The following is a 16173-nucleotide window of genomic DNA, read 5'->3' on the forward strand; positions in this document are numbered from 1 at the left end:
TCTGTTCTCCGTTTTCTGTCTAAATCCCTTGTGTTTTCATCTCTTCTTCCCTCTGTGACCACCGTAGTCTGTTTTCAGTTTAATACCCATTAATTCCTTCCACCTGTATCTCCGCCTTTCATTCCTTTATATGTACTTACTTCCTGTCGCTTGTCATTCATTTCACCTGCTTCTTGTTTCCTCTTGTTACCTGTTCTATATATATATATATATATATATATATATATATATATATATATATATATATATATATATATATATATATATATATATAGGTATATATATATAGGTATATATATAGGTATATATATAGGTATATATAGAGGTATATATAGAGGTATATATATAGGTATATATAGAGGTATATATATATATACCTGTCTGGTTTGTTTGTTCAGGACTAGTTTGTTTTTCTGTGCCCTGCCCTGGTTCTAGCCATCTATTCACCATGCCTTTGCTCCTGTTTAATTATGTCTGGTTTGCTCTGTTTTTTTTCCTGGTTTTGATCTCTTTGTAATTGTATCTTCACCTGCTTGGACTTCCCTCCAGTTTTGAACTCTGTCTGTTTTTTTTTTTTTCGGTTAATGATCGGTCTGCCCCATATCTACCTGTCTGCCTGGATTTTTGGATCTGCCCTCTCTCATTGCCTTTTTAATGTTATCCCTGACTCTGCTATTGCTTCCCTCTGCCTGAACCCTGACAGAATGACTAAATACTGAAAGTTGTCATTATGGTGTGAAAATGCATGTGTCCTTAACAAGTATGACAACATTTCTTCACTTAACACTTTGGTGTGTCATTTGAAGCGATTGCTCAACTTACCAGATCATGGCTTTGAGAGAAAAGAAGACATTATTGCTTTTAATAGACAGAATGAGCAAATGGTAAATTAATTTGCATTCTCTTTGAATTGGTTAGAGCACAAAATGATGGAGCTATAACCTTGGTTGGAGGATAATGATGGAAAGACATCCAACAGTTCCAACTCTTGTTCAAACGAACTTTTAAGATAATTATAATTTCTGCATGAAGATATTTCTGTCGTTCTCATTTCTTAATTATTTTGATTCGATTGCTTCCGTTTTTACGGTGTAATATTTTTTCCACGAAGGCATTCTTATATTATGGATGCAAGGGAGGGTTCCACACACTGAAAAAACTAAACATCAAAGGGGGAAACGAGGCGTCAGACAATACGTTCAGCTACTGCATGGGCATCTCAGTTTTTACGTGGAAGAGCGGACCCACATTCTGCCATTTATTAACGAACAATTTAAAAGTGCGTGACATGTATGATTTTTTTAAAAGGCTAATCGAATACGAGAAGCACATTTAACGACTACTTATCCATGGCAAGTGGCGATGTTTTAAACAGGATGGAGAAATTACGGCAATTTTGCTCACGGTACAGAAGTTAATTTGTTGTCAGAAGGGCCTTTGATTGGCATTCCTCTTATTTTCTTTCTTGTAAAATGACTGCACATTGTATTATTTTGCCGATATCGGCGAGGAGAAAACACAAGCGAGTTGAGTTTTCAGGAGCTGAGAGACGCTATGCCGGGCTGGTTGAGTCTACACGGTCCGCATCTTGTATTTAAGTCCAGCCCCCCTGACGCATAGGGCGCAGAAACGAAACAGCGTTGTTCATTCTAAGTGTGAAAAGAGAGAATCTACGAAAAGAGAAATGGCAGAAAGTGCGCCCGCTCCCGCTCCCGCTCCCGTCGTTCCGGCTAAGACCACCAAGAAGAAAACGGCAATCAAGCCCAAGAGTACAGGACCTAGCCTTAAAGATTTGATCCAGAAGGAAGTGTCTGCCTCCAAGGAGAGGAGTGGGGTGTCCCTGGCTACGTTGAAGAAAGGACTGGTCGCCGGTGGCTACAACCTGGATAAAAATAACTCCCGGGTAAATTTGGCAGTTAAGGCTATGGTGGCTAGTGGGACCCTGCTTCAGACTAAGGGAAAAGGTGCTTCTGGTTCTTTTAAGGTCAACAAGAAGACCGTTGAAAAGAAGAAGCCGGCCACGAAAGCAGTCCTTAAAGCTAAGAAGTCTGTTCCGGCTAAAAAGGTGGCGGCAAAGAAACCTGTGGCGAAAAAGTCACCGAAGAAGTCCGCTCCACCTAAGGTGAAGAGCCCAAAGAAGGCTAAGACTGTTGCGAAGAAGTTGGCCAAGAGTCCAAAGAGTGTTCAGAAGCCAGCGGCAAAGGTGACCAAAAGCCCTAAGAAAACGAAGGCAATCAATTCAAAAGTTGCCAAACCCAGGAGCGTCAAGAAAGCTGCTCCCAAGAAGAAGTGAACACGTGTACTGTTGCATTATTTCACAAGTATAAAAGGCTCTTTTAAGAGCCGTCCAGATTTTCTTGAAAGCGCGAGGTCTCCTTTTTTACTAGCTTTGGTCTTAAGCAAACGGTCCTTGGTGACAAGGTGGAGTTCACCCGCTCTATGAATTGATCATAGCTTAGTATATGAGAATAAAGTTACATTTCAGTTGGTTCACAATTAACAGGCCGTCTAGCGAGTTAAATATATAGCTTATATTGGTACCATGTTTTCAAACCAGCTTACTGGTCTCTAAATTCAACGGTTTGTAATAAACGGCAATGTGAATGAATACCAATATTCAAACTGAACGTTTTTTAGGACAACCCCTCTGTCTGAACCATTCAAAGGAGATGCGTTGCCATTCATAGTAAATGGCCAACCACTCAGTTTAGTAGTTTATTACATTTTTATTCTGTTAAACCTTAAAATCGTAGCCGAAATACAGTATGGCGAAAATTATTTTCAAAACGACTTCTTGGGCAACGCTAAGCATCCAACAGGACTCGAAATATAACAGTTGTTTTATTTGCTCGACTACTGCTTTAGTGCCTTTGGGCCAATCGTCAATAACAGCGTAAACTCCGTGAGAAGCGGTTTTATTGGGTGTGGCCTTTTCTTTTGAGCCAGGTTTCAATCATTACATTACATTACATTATTGCCATTTGGCAGACGCTCTTATCCAGAGCGACGTACAACAAAGTGCATATCCATAACCAGGGATAAGTGCACTGAAAGACCCTAGAGGGAAGTACAATTTCAATTGCTACCCGTACAACAAAGATAAGGACCAGGGCCCAATCAAGTCGTCTTAGCTTGGCGGGTCGTTCGGGAGTTGGGTTGAAACATTTGTAATACAATATGTTGCATACCTGGTTGAATCACAGCCTCTGACCAGCAGACATCTCTCAGAAGCTCTCAGTTCCGACAATTGATATGAAACTGAACTGTGCGTGTATGGCAGACAGTTACGAGGATGCGTAGCTTACATTATGTAGCTACTATTGAGATCATACGAGTAAAAATCACAAATTCTTACGAAAACCTCGCTGCCTCTGTACTCTAAGCTTACAACTTTAAAGAAAAGACAAACAATTCTTGGAAAAGCCAAATACGATTCCTACCTTGCAAAAGTTGTTGCAGAAACAAAATGGATGACAGAAACCAGTGTCAACCATGCTTCACACGTCAAATACCCTCAAAATACCACATCCAATCTCGAGACTAATGCAGTCTGCAGGCCTAACTGACATTCACGTCTTATTTTTTAAACTAACATTACAGTAATCCGATCACAATAAATATTTTATTTATTCTGTTTCTAATTATACAGATTTTAAATCCAAAGCGTAGAGCTTCAGTTTGTGACAGTAACATAATTATCAACCATTGTTTCATATGAAAGAAAGTAAAGCACAGAAAATGTCTGATGCCGCAGGACACTCGGTCTGACACGACCAAACATTTTTATTTTAATATGGATGATGGATATATTGAGGTAATACGTGGGCGTATGATCATCTTATATATTGATTTGCGTGATTGTTTCTTGTAGTTTTTATGTATTCAAATTCTATTTTCAACTTTTTTAGAAAGTACTGGGGAGGTTTTGGTTCAATTCAGTTGTGATGTGCTACGAACTACGTCGGAAAAATGTCTTCCGATTTCATTGGACAAAATTTCATCAATGCTGCAGCCAATGGGTGAACAGAGTGTTGCTATAAGAAAGACGCGGACCCGAAACCTGCGTTATTCTTTATTCTAATTAGACGTTGAAAATGAGTGGCAGGGGCAAGACTGGTGGTAAAACGAGAGCAAAGGCTAAAACTCGTTCATCGAGGGCTGGGCTCCAGTTCCCGGTTGGTCGCGTTCACCGACTGCTGCGTAAAGGAAACTATGCCCAGCGTGTTGGTGCCGGTGCTCCAGTTTATCTGGCCGCTGTGCTCGAATATCTGACCGCTGAGATCCTGGAGTTGGCTGGTAACGCTGCCCGAGACAACAAGAAAACCCGCATCATTCCCAGACATCTGCAGCTGGCAGTACGGAACGACGAAGAGTTGAATAAGCTCCTTGGAGGCGTCACTATCGCTCAGGGGGGAGTACTGCCCAACATCCAAGCTGTGCTGCTCCCCAAGAAGACCGAAAAGGCAGTGAAGGCGAAGTAATTCCTGCATTGCTCCCACAACAACCATTCAAAGGCTCTTTTCAGAGCCACCCCACACCCGTACAAAGAACGAAAAGCTGCCATTTGAACTGATGTTCTTGTGTTCAGTGCCTTTTTTACATTTTATATCGCTTTAACGTGGAGTTGTGGTTTTGGCGGGCTTGAGACCACTTTGCAATCATTAGGCCATCTATTCTGCTGAAGTACATTTGGATTCACAAATTCAACTAGCTAAAGTTTAGTTGGCCTGTAATACTATTATCTCCAGCAGGTGGTGGAAATGGCGCTAAAGGTCGAAATCCCGACACAAACGTAAATGTTATTCTCAGAGGTGATTATAATTTGTGACGTACCAAGGACCCAAATTCTATAATTAACTCCTAGGCAGCTTCTCATTTTGCCGTCTAACTAGCCGGCCCACTAGCACCACCCAGCATACTTAAACACACATCAGGTACGGTCAATGCCACTGTAAACAAAAACAAAATGACCTATCTCATTGTTTCTCGCGAGTTTCACGCCGTTTTGTAAATTAATTCCAATGCAAAAGAGCTTCGGTTATTCATGAATTAACGTGTCCCCAGAAATGATCGATGTGATCCTTGTGATCTAAATTTGACACACGAAAATGAAGGCGGGATATGCGTTCACGTCCTTATATAATTATAACACATGATACCACTAATTCTTACTGTTTGTCACTCATTTAGACTGTTTTTATCTGCCCACCCTAGTCACGCAGGAAATTGTGAAATGCTGTAGATTTATTTGGCTATTATTATTACTCAAGGCGGTAAGGAGAAAAGTTTAAATTTTTGGCGGCAGAGGAAGTTGAAGAAACGATCCAATAGGCTCAGGGAATGAAGTTAGGGTCAGGGCCAATGAGGATCCGTAAAAGCTTATCCAATCAGCTCCGGGATGGTATGCTTTAAAGGCCCATGTTGGGCCATAACGGAATTCAGAAAACCAGTTCTCGAGTAAGAAGCGATGGCTAGAACAAAGCAGACCGCACGTAAATCTACCGGTGGCAAAGCTCCTAGGAAGCAGCTCGCCACTAAGGCTGCACGTAAGAGCGCGCCAGCAACAGGCGGCGTGAAGAAACCTCATCGTTACAGGCCTGGCACTGTAGCTTTGCGAGAAATCCGCCGCTATCAGAAATCTACTGAACTTTTGATTCGCAAGCTGCCCTTCCAGCGCCTTGTGCGTGAGATCGCTCAGGATTTTAAGACCGATCTCCGCTTCCAAAGCTCCGCTGTGATGGCTCTGCAGGAGGCTAGTGAGGCTTATCTGGTTGGTCTGTTCGAGGACACCAACCTGTGCGCCATTCATGCTAAGCGAGTGACTATCATGCCTAAAGATATCCAGCTGGCCCGCCGCATTCGCGGAGAGCGCGCTTAAGATGGTTTGAACACATCATCCAAACGACAAAGGCTCTTTTAAGAGCCACCTCAGTACTTCTTAGAGCGGCAAATGTTCCCTTGCCGCGTTCAGGTTGTTGGTGTCTCAGTTTGCTTTTGTGTGATCGTAGGTTGTGGAATAATTTGTCTGAATCGGGATTCACACAAGTTGATCCTTCATGTTCCGATAAATGTCGGTCCATGCCGCTGCTGATTTGAGTGATGTTAAACCAGTAGACAAAGCCATCATTCGATATCACACAATTCTCAATGTAACTAGGTAGATTGGCAGCCCGTATTTCTTTCATAGGTCCGGTGTAATGGTTACAACATAATTAATGGTCACAGTCAATGTTCGGGGAGCAGGGAGATTCATGTAGGCCTCTTCCCGACCTCCGTGACCTCAAGGTGGAGAAAGGGCCAGAAGGCCCAGGGAAGATTAGAATTGTGTCAAAAATGCCTTTCATTTTAACGTTGCATGTATAATTTCACATTTGGCATATAGACTGAAGAAAGGCAGGTTAATTTAACGAAAGCCCCTGACACCTTTGCAGGTCTTCTGAAACAGAGGGCTCATCCAGCCAGAACTGTTGGATTTATATACAAATGTAGTAGCCTACAGTGCAATGCTTTTGCTTCAATACAAATCTAAAGGTATATGTATAGATGTGCATATGTATATAGACTATGTTCACATCCCTTGTATTTCATTTTTTTCAAGGCAGTAATGTGAATAGATTATATATCCAAGAAGCACATAAATAGATGTAACAGATATATCTTCCTACATGGATGTTTGAGTGGTGTCTCTAAAGTAAAAAACATGAATACTATGTTCATATTAGGCTACCACTGCTAAAAGACAAGTCAATTATCTAAAAATGATTACAGTGTCATAACAGGAGGCGGAATTAATAAAACATAGGCTATATAGACTAGCCCAAAAACGTTGTGTTATTTAATGTGGTGGAATATATTTCAACAAGAAAAGCAGCTATTATTATGTGCCGTACATTTCAAAAATGTATATTCTAAGCTCAAGCTTGTGCCAGTACCCTTTTCGCCAGGGTAGGCAACTTCTGACAGCGATGGGATTGCCCAGTTTATTCAGAATGGACAGACAGAGTTAGCTACCAGTATCACCATATAACCATATACAGTGATCATTACAGGCTGTATATTATATTTTGGTGAAAGTAAAACCATTTTAAGAGATGTACAGGAGAGCCAGGTCGAAAGTAACGGAGGGCAAAAGTAACATGCGCTGCAATAATGTGCATGTGCACGATCTTCATACAACATTTTGGCACCATGGGAGTATGTTTGGTGGATCTACTGGAAATATATATATTTATATATATATATAAATATACAGCTTATATATTTATAAATATATAAGACTATTACTTACATAAAGTCTACTTACATAAGCCTGCAGTAAAAAATAAACAAAAATAGTTGTCCTCTAGTTCATTCTATGTTGCCAAAATCAACTACCTAATGTTTGAAAATTAGTCTACAAACATCACAAACTCATGATATATCTGACTTTTATTGACAGATTTAATAAATAAATAATATTTGAGGATCAAGTGCAGCTATTAAGCCCAAATAATGAATTTCAGTCTGATTAACATTTTATTGGTTGCACAGCATTGCAAAGTTTTACGCACGGTTAATTTTCATGGATTTTGATCGTATAGCATTTATTGAATCGATACAAACATAAAATGATGTCTAAGAGTAGATGTGTTGAAAGTAAAGATAATTACAACAGACAGAGATGTGACACACATTGTGCACCCCTAGTTTACCGTTACTTTTGAAGCACTCCGGTATTGTTTTCATCCTGCCTGGTAGGGACAAACGGAACATTGCACTCAGTCTGTTCTCGGCTGATTTATTAAACTCATATCCTGGAATTAAAAACACAGTTGATAATAGTGAAGGACTGGAAGGTGGAACGTGGGGTGTTTGGCCAAACGTAGACACCAAGGTTCCTAAAATCTGTTTGCAGACTCCCACAAACACTATTCTCAATGAAAATAGGAGTATTCTAACAAAGGGAGAGTTAGAAGGCTGTCAACCGACCAAACCACCCTCCAGTGGTCCAAACCCGTATTGCCCCATGACAAGGACAAGTTGTGTGTCATAACATATATGGGAGTAAATGGGATCAAACAAAAAAGGGTTACTTTCGACCCGGCTCTCCCATATATTGTATCCAAGCAATTGAAAATAATTTAATTGCATTTTGATAGGGCTGCAACGAAGGCCGGCACGGATGATTCAGTGGGCAGCACTGCTGCCTCACAGCCAGGAGGTCCTGGGTTTGAATCTCGGTCAAATCCCTTTTGCCTTCCTCCGCCCGACTGCCCGGAAGTAGCCCCGCACTCGCTCCTTCACCATCTCCCACCACTCCACCAGGGAGTCAAAGAGATTCACCCACTCCAGGTATCTTCTCGAGAAGGAGAGATGGATGTTCATACGCCAGAGCCCCTTACCCACGGTTATAGGTTTCTCCCAGACCAGGGTCACGGTCACCATGTGGTGGTCCGAGAAGTGCACCGCCTTGGTGGAATAGCTGTGCACCCTCAGGCCTGGGGAGAGCAGAAACATGTCAATTCTGGATGAGGAGGAGCCAGAGGAACTCACAAACGTGTGCTGGGGAGGAGAGGCACCCCCGGCATTGCAGAGGGAGAAATCCTCTATGAGAGACCGCAGCAAGGTGCTTTCTTAATGCACAGTTGAAATCTCCCCCCACGACGACGGGCATCCTGCAGTGTAGCAGTGGTGAAAGGGATTTTTCATCAACGTGCCGACCCCATCAGCTCTGGCGATGTTAGAGCCAGACCAGAGAGAGTCTCTCATTTCCCCCCCCCCCCAGAGCGCCATCCCACTCCCAAAATGGAATTCCACGTTCCTGGAGCAGGACGACGTCCGAGGGGATCTGAGATAAAATTGAAAAAAACAGTGGAGCGTTTGTCTGGGTGTCTGATACTATGGGTATTAAAGGACACATCAGATCTAGATGAACGATTTATTCAAGTTGAACATCTTCACTGATGTACATTGTATAATTTGTTGAGAACAAAATTACGAAATAATAAAAAAGAAAAAAATTCAAAGTAAAACATTTTAATCCAACTTGTGTGAATTTTATCACGGCAACTCATAATGTGACTCAGTAGTGTGTATGGCCCCCGCATGCCTGTACACACTCCCAACAACGTCTGGGCATGCTCCTGATGAGTCAGTGGATGGTGTCCCTGGGGGATCTCCTCCCAGACCTGGATCAGGGCATCAGTGAGCCCCTGGACAGTCTGTGGCGGTACTTGGTGGCGTCTGATGCACCGATACATAACATCCCATAGGTGCTCAATTGGATTTAGGTCAGGGGAACGTGAGGGCCAGTCAATGGCATCAATGCCTTCCTCATCCAGGAACTGCCTACACACTCTGGCCACATGAGGCCGGGAATTGTCCTGCACCAGGAGGAACCCAGGGCCCACTGCACCAGCGTAAGATCGGACAATCGGTCTGAGGATGTCATCTCGGTACCTAACAGCAGTCAGGGTACCGTTGGCTATGACATGGAGGTCTGTGCGACCCTCCAAGGATATGACTCCCCAGACCATCACTGACCCCCCGTCAAACCGGTCATGCTGGACGATGTTACAGGCAGCATAACATTCACCAGGGCATCTCCAGACTCTTTCACGCCTGACACATGTGCTGCTCTCATCTGTGAAGAGAACAGGGTGCCAATGGTGGACCTGCCAATACTATGGCAGCATATGTAAAGCCCCAGGGTGCTACACTATGGCAGCATAAAGCCCCAGGGTGCTACACTATGGCAGCATAAAGCCCCAGGGTGCTACACTATGGCAGCATAAAACCCCAGGGTGCTACACTATGGCAGCATAAAGCCCCAGGGTGCTACACTATGGCAGCATAAAGCCCCAGGGTGCTACACTATGGCAGCATATGTAAAGCCCCAGGGTGCTACGCTATGGCAGCATAAAGCCCCAGGGTGCTACACTATGGCAGCATAAAGCCCCAGGGTGCTACACTATGGCAGCATAAAGCCCCAGGGTGCTACACTATGGCAGCATAAAGCCCCAGGGTGCTACACTATGGCAGCATATGTAAAGCCCCAGGGTGCTACACTATGGCAGCATAAAGCTCCAGGGTGCTACACTATGGCAGCATAAAGCTCCAGGGTGCTACACTATGGCAGCATATGTAAAGCCCCAGGGTGCTACACTATGGCAGCATAAAGCCCCAGGGTGCTACACTATGGCAGCATAAAGCCCCAGGGTGCTACACTATGGCAGCATAAAGCTCCAGGGTGCTACACTATGGCAGCATAAAGCCCCAGGGTGCTACACTATGGCAGCATAAAGCCCCAGGGTGCTACACTATGGCAGCATAAAGCTCCAGGGTGCTACACTATGGCAGCATAAAGCCCCAGGGTGCTACACTATGGCTACACTAAAGCCCCAGGGTGCTACACTATGGCAGCATAAAGCCCCAGGGTGCTACACTATGGCAGCATAAAGCCCCAGGGTGCTACACTATGGCAGCATATGTAAAGCCCCAGGGTGCTACACTATGGCAGCATAAAGCTCCAGGGTGCTACACTATGGCAGCATAAAGCCCCAGGGTGCTACACTATGGCAGCATAAAGCTCCAGGGTGCTACACTATGGCAGCATAAAGCCCCAGGGTGCTACACTATGGCAGCATAAAGCCCCAGGGTGCTACACTATGGCAGCATATGTAAAGCCCCAGGGTGCTACACTATGGCAGCATAAAGCCCCAGGGTGCTACACTATGGCAGCATAAAGCTCCAGGGTGCTACACTATGGCAGCATAAAGCCCCAGGGTGCTACACTATGGCAGCATATGTAAAGCCCCAGGGTGCTACACTATGGCAGCATAAAGCTCCAGGGTGCTACACTATGGCAGCATAAAGCCCCAGGGTGCTACACTATGGCAGCATAAAGCTCCAGGGTGCTACACTATGGCAGCATAAAGCCCCAGGGTGCTACACTATGGCAGCATAAAGCCCCAGGGTGCTACACTATGGCAGCATAAAGCCCCAGGGTGCTACGCTATGGCAGCATAAAGCCCCAGGGTGCTACACTATGGCAGCATATGTAAAGCCCCAGGGTGCTACACTATGGCAGCATAAAGCCCCAGGGTGCTACACTATGGCAGCATATGTAAAGCCCCAGGGTGCTACACTATGGCAGCATAAAGCTCCAGGGTGCTACACTATGGCAGCATAAAGCCCCAGGGTGCTACACTATGGCAGCATAAAGCCCCAGGGTGCTACGCTATGGCAGCATAAAGCCCCAGGGTGCTACACTATGGCAGCATAAAGCCCCAGGGTGCTACGCTATGGCAGCATAAAGCCCCAGGGTGCTACGCTATGGCAGCATAAAGCCCCAGGGTGCTACACTATGGCAGCATAAAGCTCCAGGGTGCTACACTATGGCAGCATAAAGCCCCAGGGTGCTACGCTATGGCAGCATAAAGCCCCAGGGTGCTACGCTATGGCAGCATAAAGCCCCAGGGTGCTACGCTATGGCAGCATAAAGCCCCAGGGTGCTACACTATGGCAGCATAAAGCCCCAGGGTGCTACACTATGGCAGCATAAAGCCCCAGGGTGCTACACTATGGCAGCATATGTAAAGCCCCAGGGTGCTACACTATGGCAGCATAAAGCTCCAGGGTGCTACACTATGGCAGCATAAAGCCCCAGGGTGCTACACTATGGCAGCATAAAGCTCCAGGGTGCTACACTATGGCAGCATAAAGCCCCAGGGTGCTACACTATGGCAGCATAAAGCCCCAGGGTGCTACACTATGGCAGCATAAAGCCCCAGGGTGCTACACTATGGCAGCATAAAGCCCCAGGGTGCTACGCTATGGCAGCATAAAGCCCCAGGGTGCTACACTATGGCAGCATAAAGCCCCAGGGTGCTACACTATGGCAGCATAAAGCCCCAGGGTGCTACGCTATGGCAGCATAAAGCCCCAGGGTGCTACGCTATGGCAGCATAAAGCCCCAGGGTGCTACACTATGGCAGCATAAAGCTCCAGGGTGCTACACTATGGCAGCATAAAGCCCCAGGGTGCTACGCTATGGCAGCATAAAGCCCCAGGGTGCTACGCTATGGCAGCATAAAGCCCCAGGGTGCTACACTATGGCAGCATAAAGCCCCAGGGTGCTACACTATGGCAGCATAAAGCCCCAGGGTGCTACGCTATGGCAGCATAAAGCCCCAGGGTGCTACGCTATGGCAGCATAAAGCCCCAGGGTGCTACACTATGGCAGCATAAAGCCCCAGGGTGCTACACTATGGCAGCATAAAGCCCCAGGGTGCTACGCTATGGCAGCATAAAGCCCCAGGGTGCTACGCTATGGCAGCATAAAGCCCCAGGGTGCTACACTATGGCAGCATAAAGCTCCAGGGTGCTACACTATGGCAGCATAAAGCCCCAGGGTGCTACGCTATGGCAGCATAAAGCCCCAGGGTGCTACACTATGGCAGCATAAAGCCCCAGGGTGCTACGCTATGGCAGCATAAAGCCCCAGGGTGCTACACTATGGCAGCATATGTAAAGCCCCAGGGTGCTACGCTATGGCAGCATAAAGCCCCAGGGTGCTACGCTATGGCAGCATAAAGCCCCAGGGTGCTACACTATGGCAGCATAAAGCTCCAGGGTGCTACACTATGGCAGCATAAAGCCCCAGGGTGCTACGCTATGGCAGCATAAAGCCCCAGGGTGCTACGCTATGGCAGCATAAAGCCCCAGGGTGCTACACTATGGCAGCATAAAGCCCCAGGGTGCTACACTATGGCAGCATAAAGCCCCAGGGTGCTACGCTATGGCAGCATAAAGCCCCAGGGTGCTACACTATGGCAGCATAAAGCCCCAGGGTGCTACACTATGGCAGCATAAAGCCCCAGGGTGCTACACTATGGCAGCATATGTAAAGCCCCAGGGTGCTACACTATGGCAGCATAAAGCCCCAGGGTGCTACACTATGGCAGCATAAAGCCCCAGGGTGCTACACTATGGCAGCATAAAGCCCCAGGGTGCTACACTATGGCAGCATAAAGCCCCAGGGTGCTACACTATGGCAGCATAAAGCCCCAGGGTGCTACACTATGGCAGCATAAAGCCCCAGGGTGCTACGCTATGGCAGCATAAAGCCCCAGGGTGCTACACTATGGCAGCATAAAGCCCCAGGGTGCTACGCTATGGCAGCATAAAGCCCCAGGGTGCTACGCTATGGCAGCATAAAGCTCCAGGGTGCTACACTATTGCAGCATAAAGCCCCAGGGTGCTACACTATGGCAGCATAAAGCCCCAGGGTGCTACACTATGGCAGCATAAAGCCCCAGGGTGCTACACTATGGCAGCATAAAGCCCCAGGGTGCTACGCTATGGCAGCATATGTAAAGCCCCAGGGTGCTACACTATGGCAGCATAAAGCCCCAGGGTGCTACGCTATGGCAGCATAAAGCCCCAGGGTGCTACACTATGGCAGCATATGTAAAGCCCCAGGGTGCTACACTATGGCAGCATAAAGCCCCAGGGTGCTACACTATGGCAGCATATGTAAAGCCCCAGGGTGCTACACTATGGCAGCATAAAGCTCCAGGGTGCTACACTATGGCAGCATAAAGCCCCAGGGTGCTACACTATGGCAGCATAAAGCCCCAGGGTGCTACACTATGGCAGCATAAAGCCCCAGGGTGCTACACTATGGCAGCATAAAGCCCCAGGGTGCTACACTATGGCAGCATAAAGCCCCAGGGTGCTACACTATGGCAGCATAAAGCTCCAGGGTGCTACACTATGGCAGCATATGTAAAGCCCCAGGGTGCTACGCTATGGCAGCATAAAGCCCCAGGGTGCTACACTATGGCAGCATAAAGCCCCAGGGTGCTACACTATGGCAGCATAAAGCCCCAGGGTGCTACACTATGGCAGCATATGTAAAGCCCCAGGGTGCTACGCTATGGCAGCATAAAGCCCCAGGGTGCTACACTATGGCAGCATAAAGCCCCAGGGTGCTACACTATGGCAGCATAAAGCCCCAGGGTGCTACACTATGGCAGCATAAAGCCCCAGGGTGCTACGCTATGGCAGCATAAAGCCCCAGGGTGCTACGCTATGGCAGCATAAAGCCCCAGGGTGCTACACTATTGCAGCATAAAGCCCCAGGGTGCTACACTATTGCAGCATATGTAACAGATGGAATGAAAGGGGATGAGCGTGACGTGCAAACAACCCAGTCACACCATAGCTTGGTTAAAGACATATTAAAGATTTTTTTAAAACTTTTTTACTTCTTCCCTTGGCAAGCCGGCCAAGTCTGATTAATTTTGGGCAACATATTTGCCTGAAGAATTGCTGCAGAGGTGTACCATTTGACCTAATGTGAGTACTCGCAAATAGCCTTCAAATCTTGCTGTTCTGTGAAAGCATTTCTCAATAATAGTGAAGAAAAACTAGATTGCTTTCAATGTAGACTTTGTTTATTAAAATATGCAAAATCTTTATTAAAATATTAATGATGACAAAATATATTCTAAAAAATAGTTGGCCATGTCCCAATAATTAGAAGTAGAGCTGTGTACATTTATAAACATACAACATTGCCTTTAATTTCGTAAAAGTTTTTGATTGATGTAAGATGATTTTAAGAAATAGAACATAAATTAACCAGTTTAATGTAATAATTTTTCATGAACATGAATGGAACATTACTCTTTGATGTCAGTTATTAATTACAATTTAAAGTAAAAACCAAGTCCACCTTGTAGAAAAGCTTAACCATGTATTTCAAGTCTTGAAAGTAAGAATAGGCAGGGAGTGAAGTTTGCCAGCAGCCCTAGTGTTGTGGGACCTTTTCCTCCACAACAGCTGTGAGTATGGTTATGTGCATTGCTCTTATTTCCTCTTTGGCCACTTACCTATTCAATTTGTCTACAGTTTTGCTCACGAAAGTTCAAGTTAAATCTGAAGTCTATGCGAGAGTCCAATTCAAGTCTCAAGTTGAGAAATATCATTGAATGCTCACATCTGTGAAAAATGCTATGAAATCAAAGTGCAGATGGTGGGAATATTGCTTTACAAAGAGAAATTCATTTTTCAGGCACTTGAATGTTTATGAATGCATAATATTTTGTTTAGATTTGAATTGCATATTACCAGGCTTGTACAAGCCCATTGTCATACAAAATTGGCAATGGAAGTCTACTATGTGATACATTAAAGAATCAGTAGTGCCTTATTATATTCAAGGAAAATAAATTTCAGTTTTAAACAGGTTTATAAGTGTGGGTCCAGCAGTGGTGGGAAAATTATCAACAGAACAGAATGACAGAAAGATACCCCGATATTTGGATAAGATTTAACCCAGCAATCTATTTGTTTTCAGTCTAACCAAGTTGCTAAGTAAAATCAACCCAGCGTGTGTTCTGTCCCATATTTACCCAGCAGTATGTTCCCAAAAACGATGCAGTTTGGGTTATTTTCAACCTTGCCTTTTTACAGTCTAGCGCTATTATGATTACGATTACTGTTGATAAGAAGATGTTTTGTTTTATTCAAGCGACTTGTTTGGTATTCAGTTAAATCCCCAATATAAGGCTTGGAGGGTTGGAGGCGGGCTTTATGTAGAACCGCCTCTTCGCTGATCCTGGCTTCAATCAGGTCGTCTTTGTGCACATTTATTCGTATGCATGTGGTTCTGGATACTGGTATCGTATTTTCTGTGCTATTGTTTGAAAGAATGTCTGGTCGCGGTAAAGGTGGAAAAGGGCTTGGAAAAGGAGGCGCTAAGCGCCATCGCAAAGTTCTCCGTGACAATATCCAGGGCATTACTAAGCCAGCGATTCGTCGTTTGGCTCGCCGTGGAGGAGTAAAGCGTATATCCGGTCTCATCTACGAAGAGACTCGTGGAGTCCTGAAGGTGTTTTTGGAGAATGTGATCCGCGATGCCGTCACCTACACTGAGCACGCCAAGAGAAAGACCGTCACTGCTATGGATGTAGTTTATGCTCTGAAGCGTCAGGGTCGCACTCTGTACGGTTTCGGTGGGTAAAAGCTTCACCATCATAACTCCGTTCTGGAACAACCCAAAGGCTCTTTTTAGAGCCATCCACGTTTTCCATGAAAAGCAACGTTTCCTTGTTTCTTCGTGTGTGCTTAGATTCATAAAGGGTTTCGGTGTTTAAAATGCAGTACGCATAATTCCGTACATAGTGA

At 45.3% G+C, this 16173-nt stretch overlaps 4 protein-coding genes across 4 annotated transcripts; all 4 read left to right on the forward strand.

Annotated features, from left to right (window-relative positions):
* Positions 1-1684: 1684 nt before the first annotated feature.
* On the forward strand, positions 1685-2293 carry LOC133111218 (histone H1-like). Its single transcript, XM_061221409.1, has one exon. The coding sequence runs from the start codon at positions 1685-1687 to the stop codon at positions 2291-2293; it is 609 nt and encodes a 202-aa protein (XP_061077393.1).
* A 1800-nt stretch (positions 2294-4093) lies between these two features.
* Positions 4094-4493, forward strand: LOC133111234 (histone H2A-like). The gene has a single exon (XM_061221423.1). The coding sequence runs from the start codon at positions 4095-4097 to the stop codon at positions 4479-4481; it is 387 nt and encodes a 128-aa protein (XP_061077407.1). The 5' UTR covers position 4094; the 3' UTR covers positions 4482-4493.
* A 974-nt stretch (positions 4494-5467) lies between these two features.
* LOC133111219 (histone H3) lies at positions 5468-5878 on the forward strand. Its single transcript, XM_061221410.1, has one exon. The coding sequence runs from the start codon at positions 5468-5470 to the stop codon at positions 5876-5878; it is 411 nt and encodes a 136-aa protein (XP_061077394.1).
* A 9815-nt stretch (positions 5879-15693) lies between these two features.
* Positions 15694-16031, forward strand: LOC133111264 (histone H4). The gene has a single exon (XM_061221451.1). It carries the CDS (start codon positions 15698-15700, stop codon positions 16007-16009), a length of 312 nt encoding a protein of 103 aa, XP_061077435.1. The 5' UTR covers positions 15694-15697; the 3' UTR covers positions 16010-16031.
* The last annotated feature ends 142 nt before the right edge of the window (positions 16032-16173 follow it).

The sequence above is a fragment of the Conger conger genome, chromosome 15, assembly GCF_963514075.1.
Source record: "Conger conger chromosome 15, fConCon1.1, whole genome shotgun sequence".
In the NCBI taxonomy this organism is placed as follows: domain Eukaryota; kingdom Metazoa; phylum Chordata; class Actinopteri; order Anguilliformes; family Congridae; genus Conger; species Conger conger.

Coding starts and splice junctions, on each gene's coding strand:
- LOC133111264 (XM_061221451.1), top strand. CDS start 15,698: ATGTCTGGTCGCGGTAAAGGTGGAAAAGGGCTTGGAAAAGGAGGCGCT.
- LOC133111218 (XM_061221409.1), top strand. CDS start 1,685: ATGGCAGAAAGTGCGCCCGCTCCCGCTCCCGCTCCCGTCGTTCCGGCT.
- LOC133111234 (XM_061221423.1), top strand. CDS start 4,095: ATGAGTGGCAGGGGCAAGACTGGTGGTAAAACGAGAGCAAAGGCTAAA.
- LOC133111219 (XM_061221410.1), top strand. CDS start 5,468: ATGGCTAGAACAAAGCAGACCGCACGTAAATCTACCGGTGGCAAAGCT.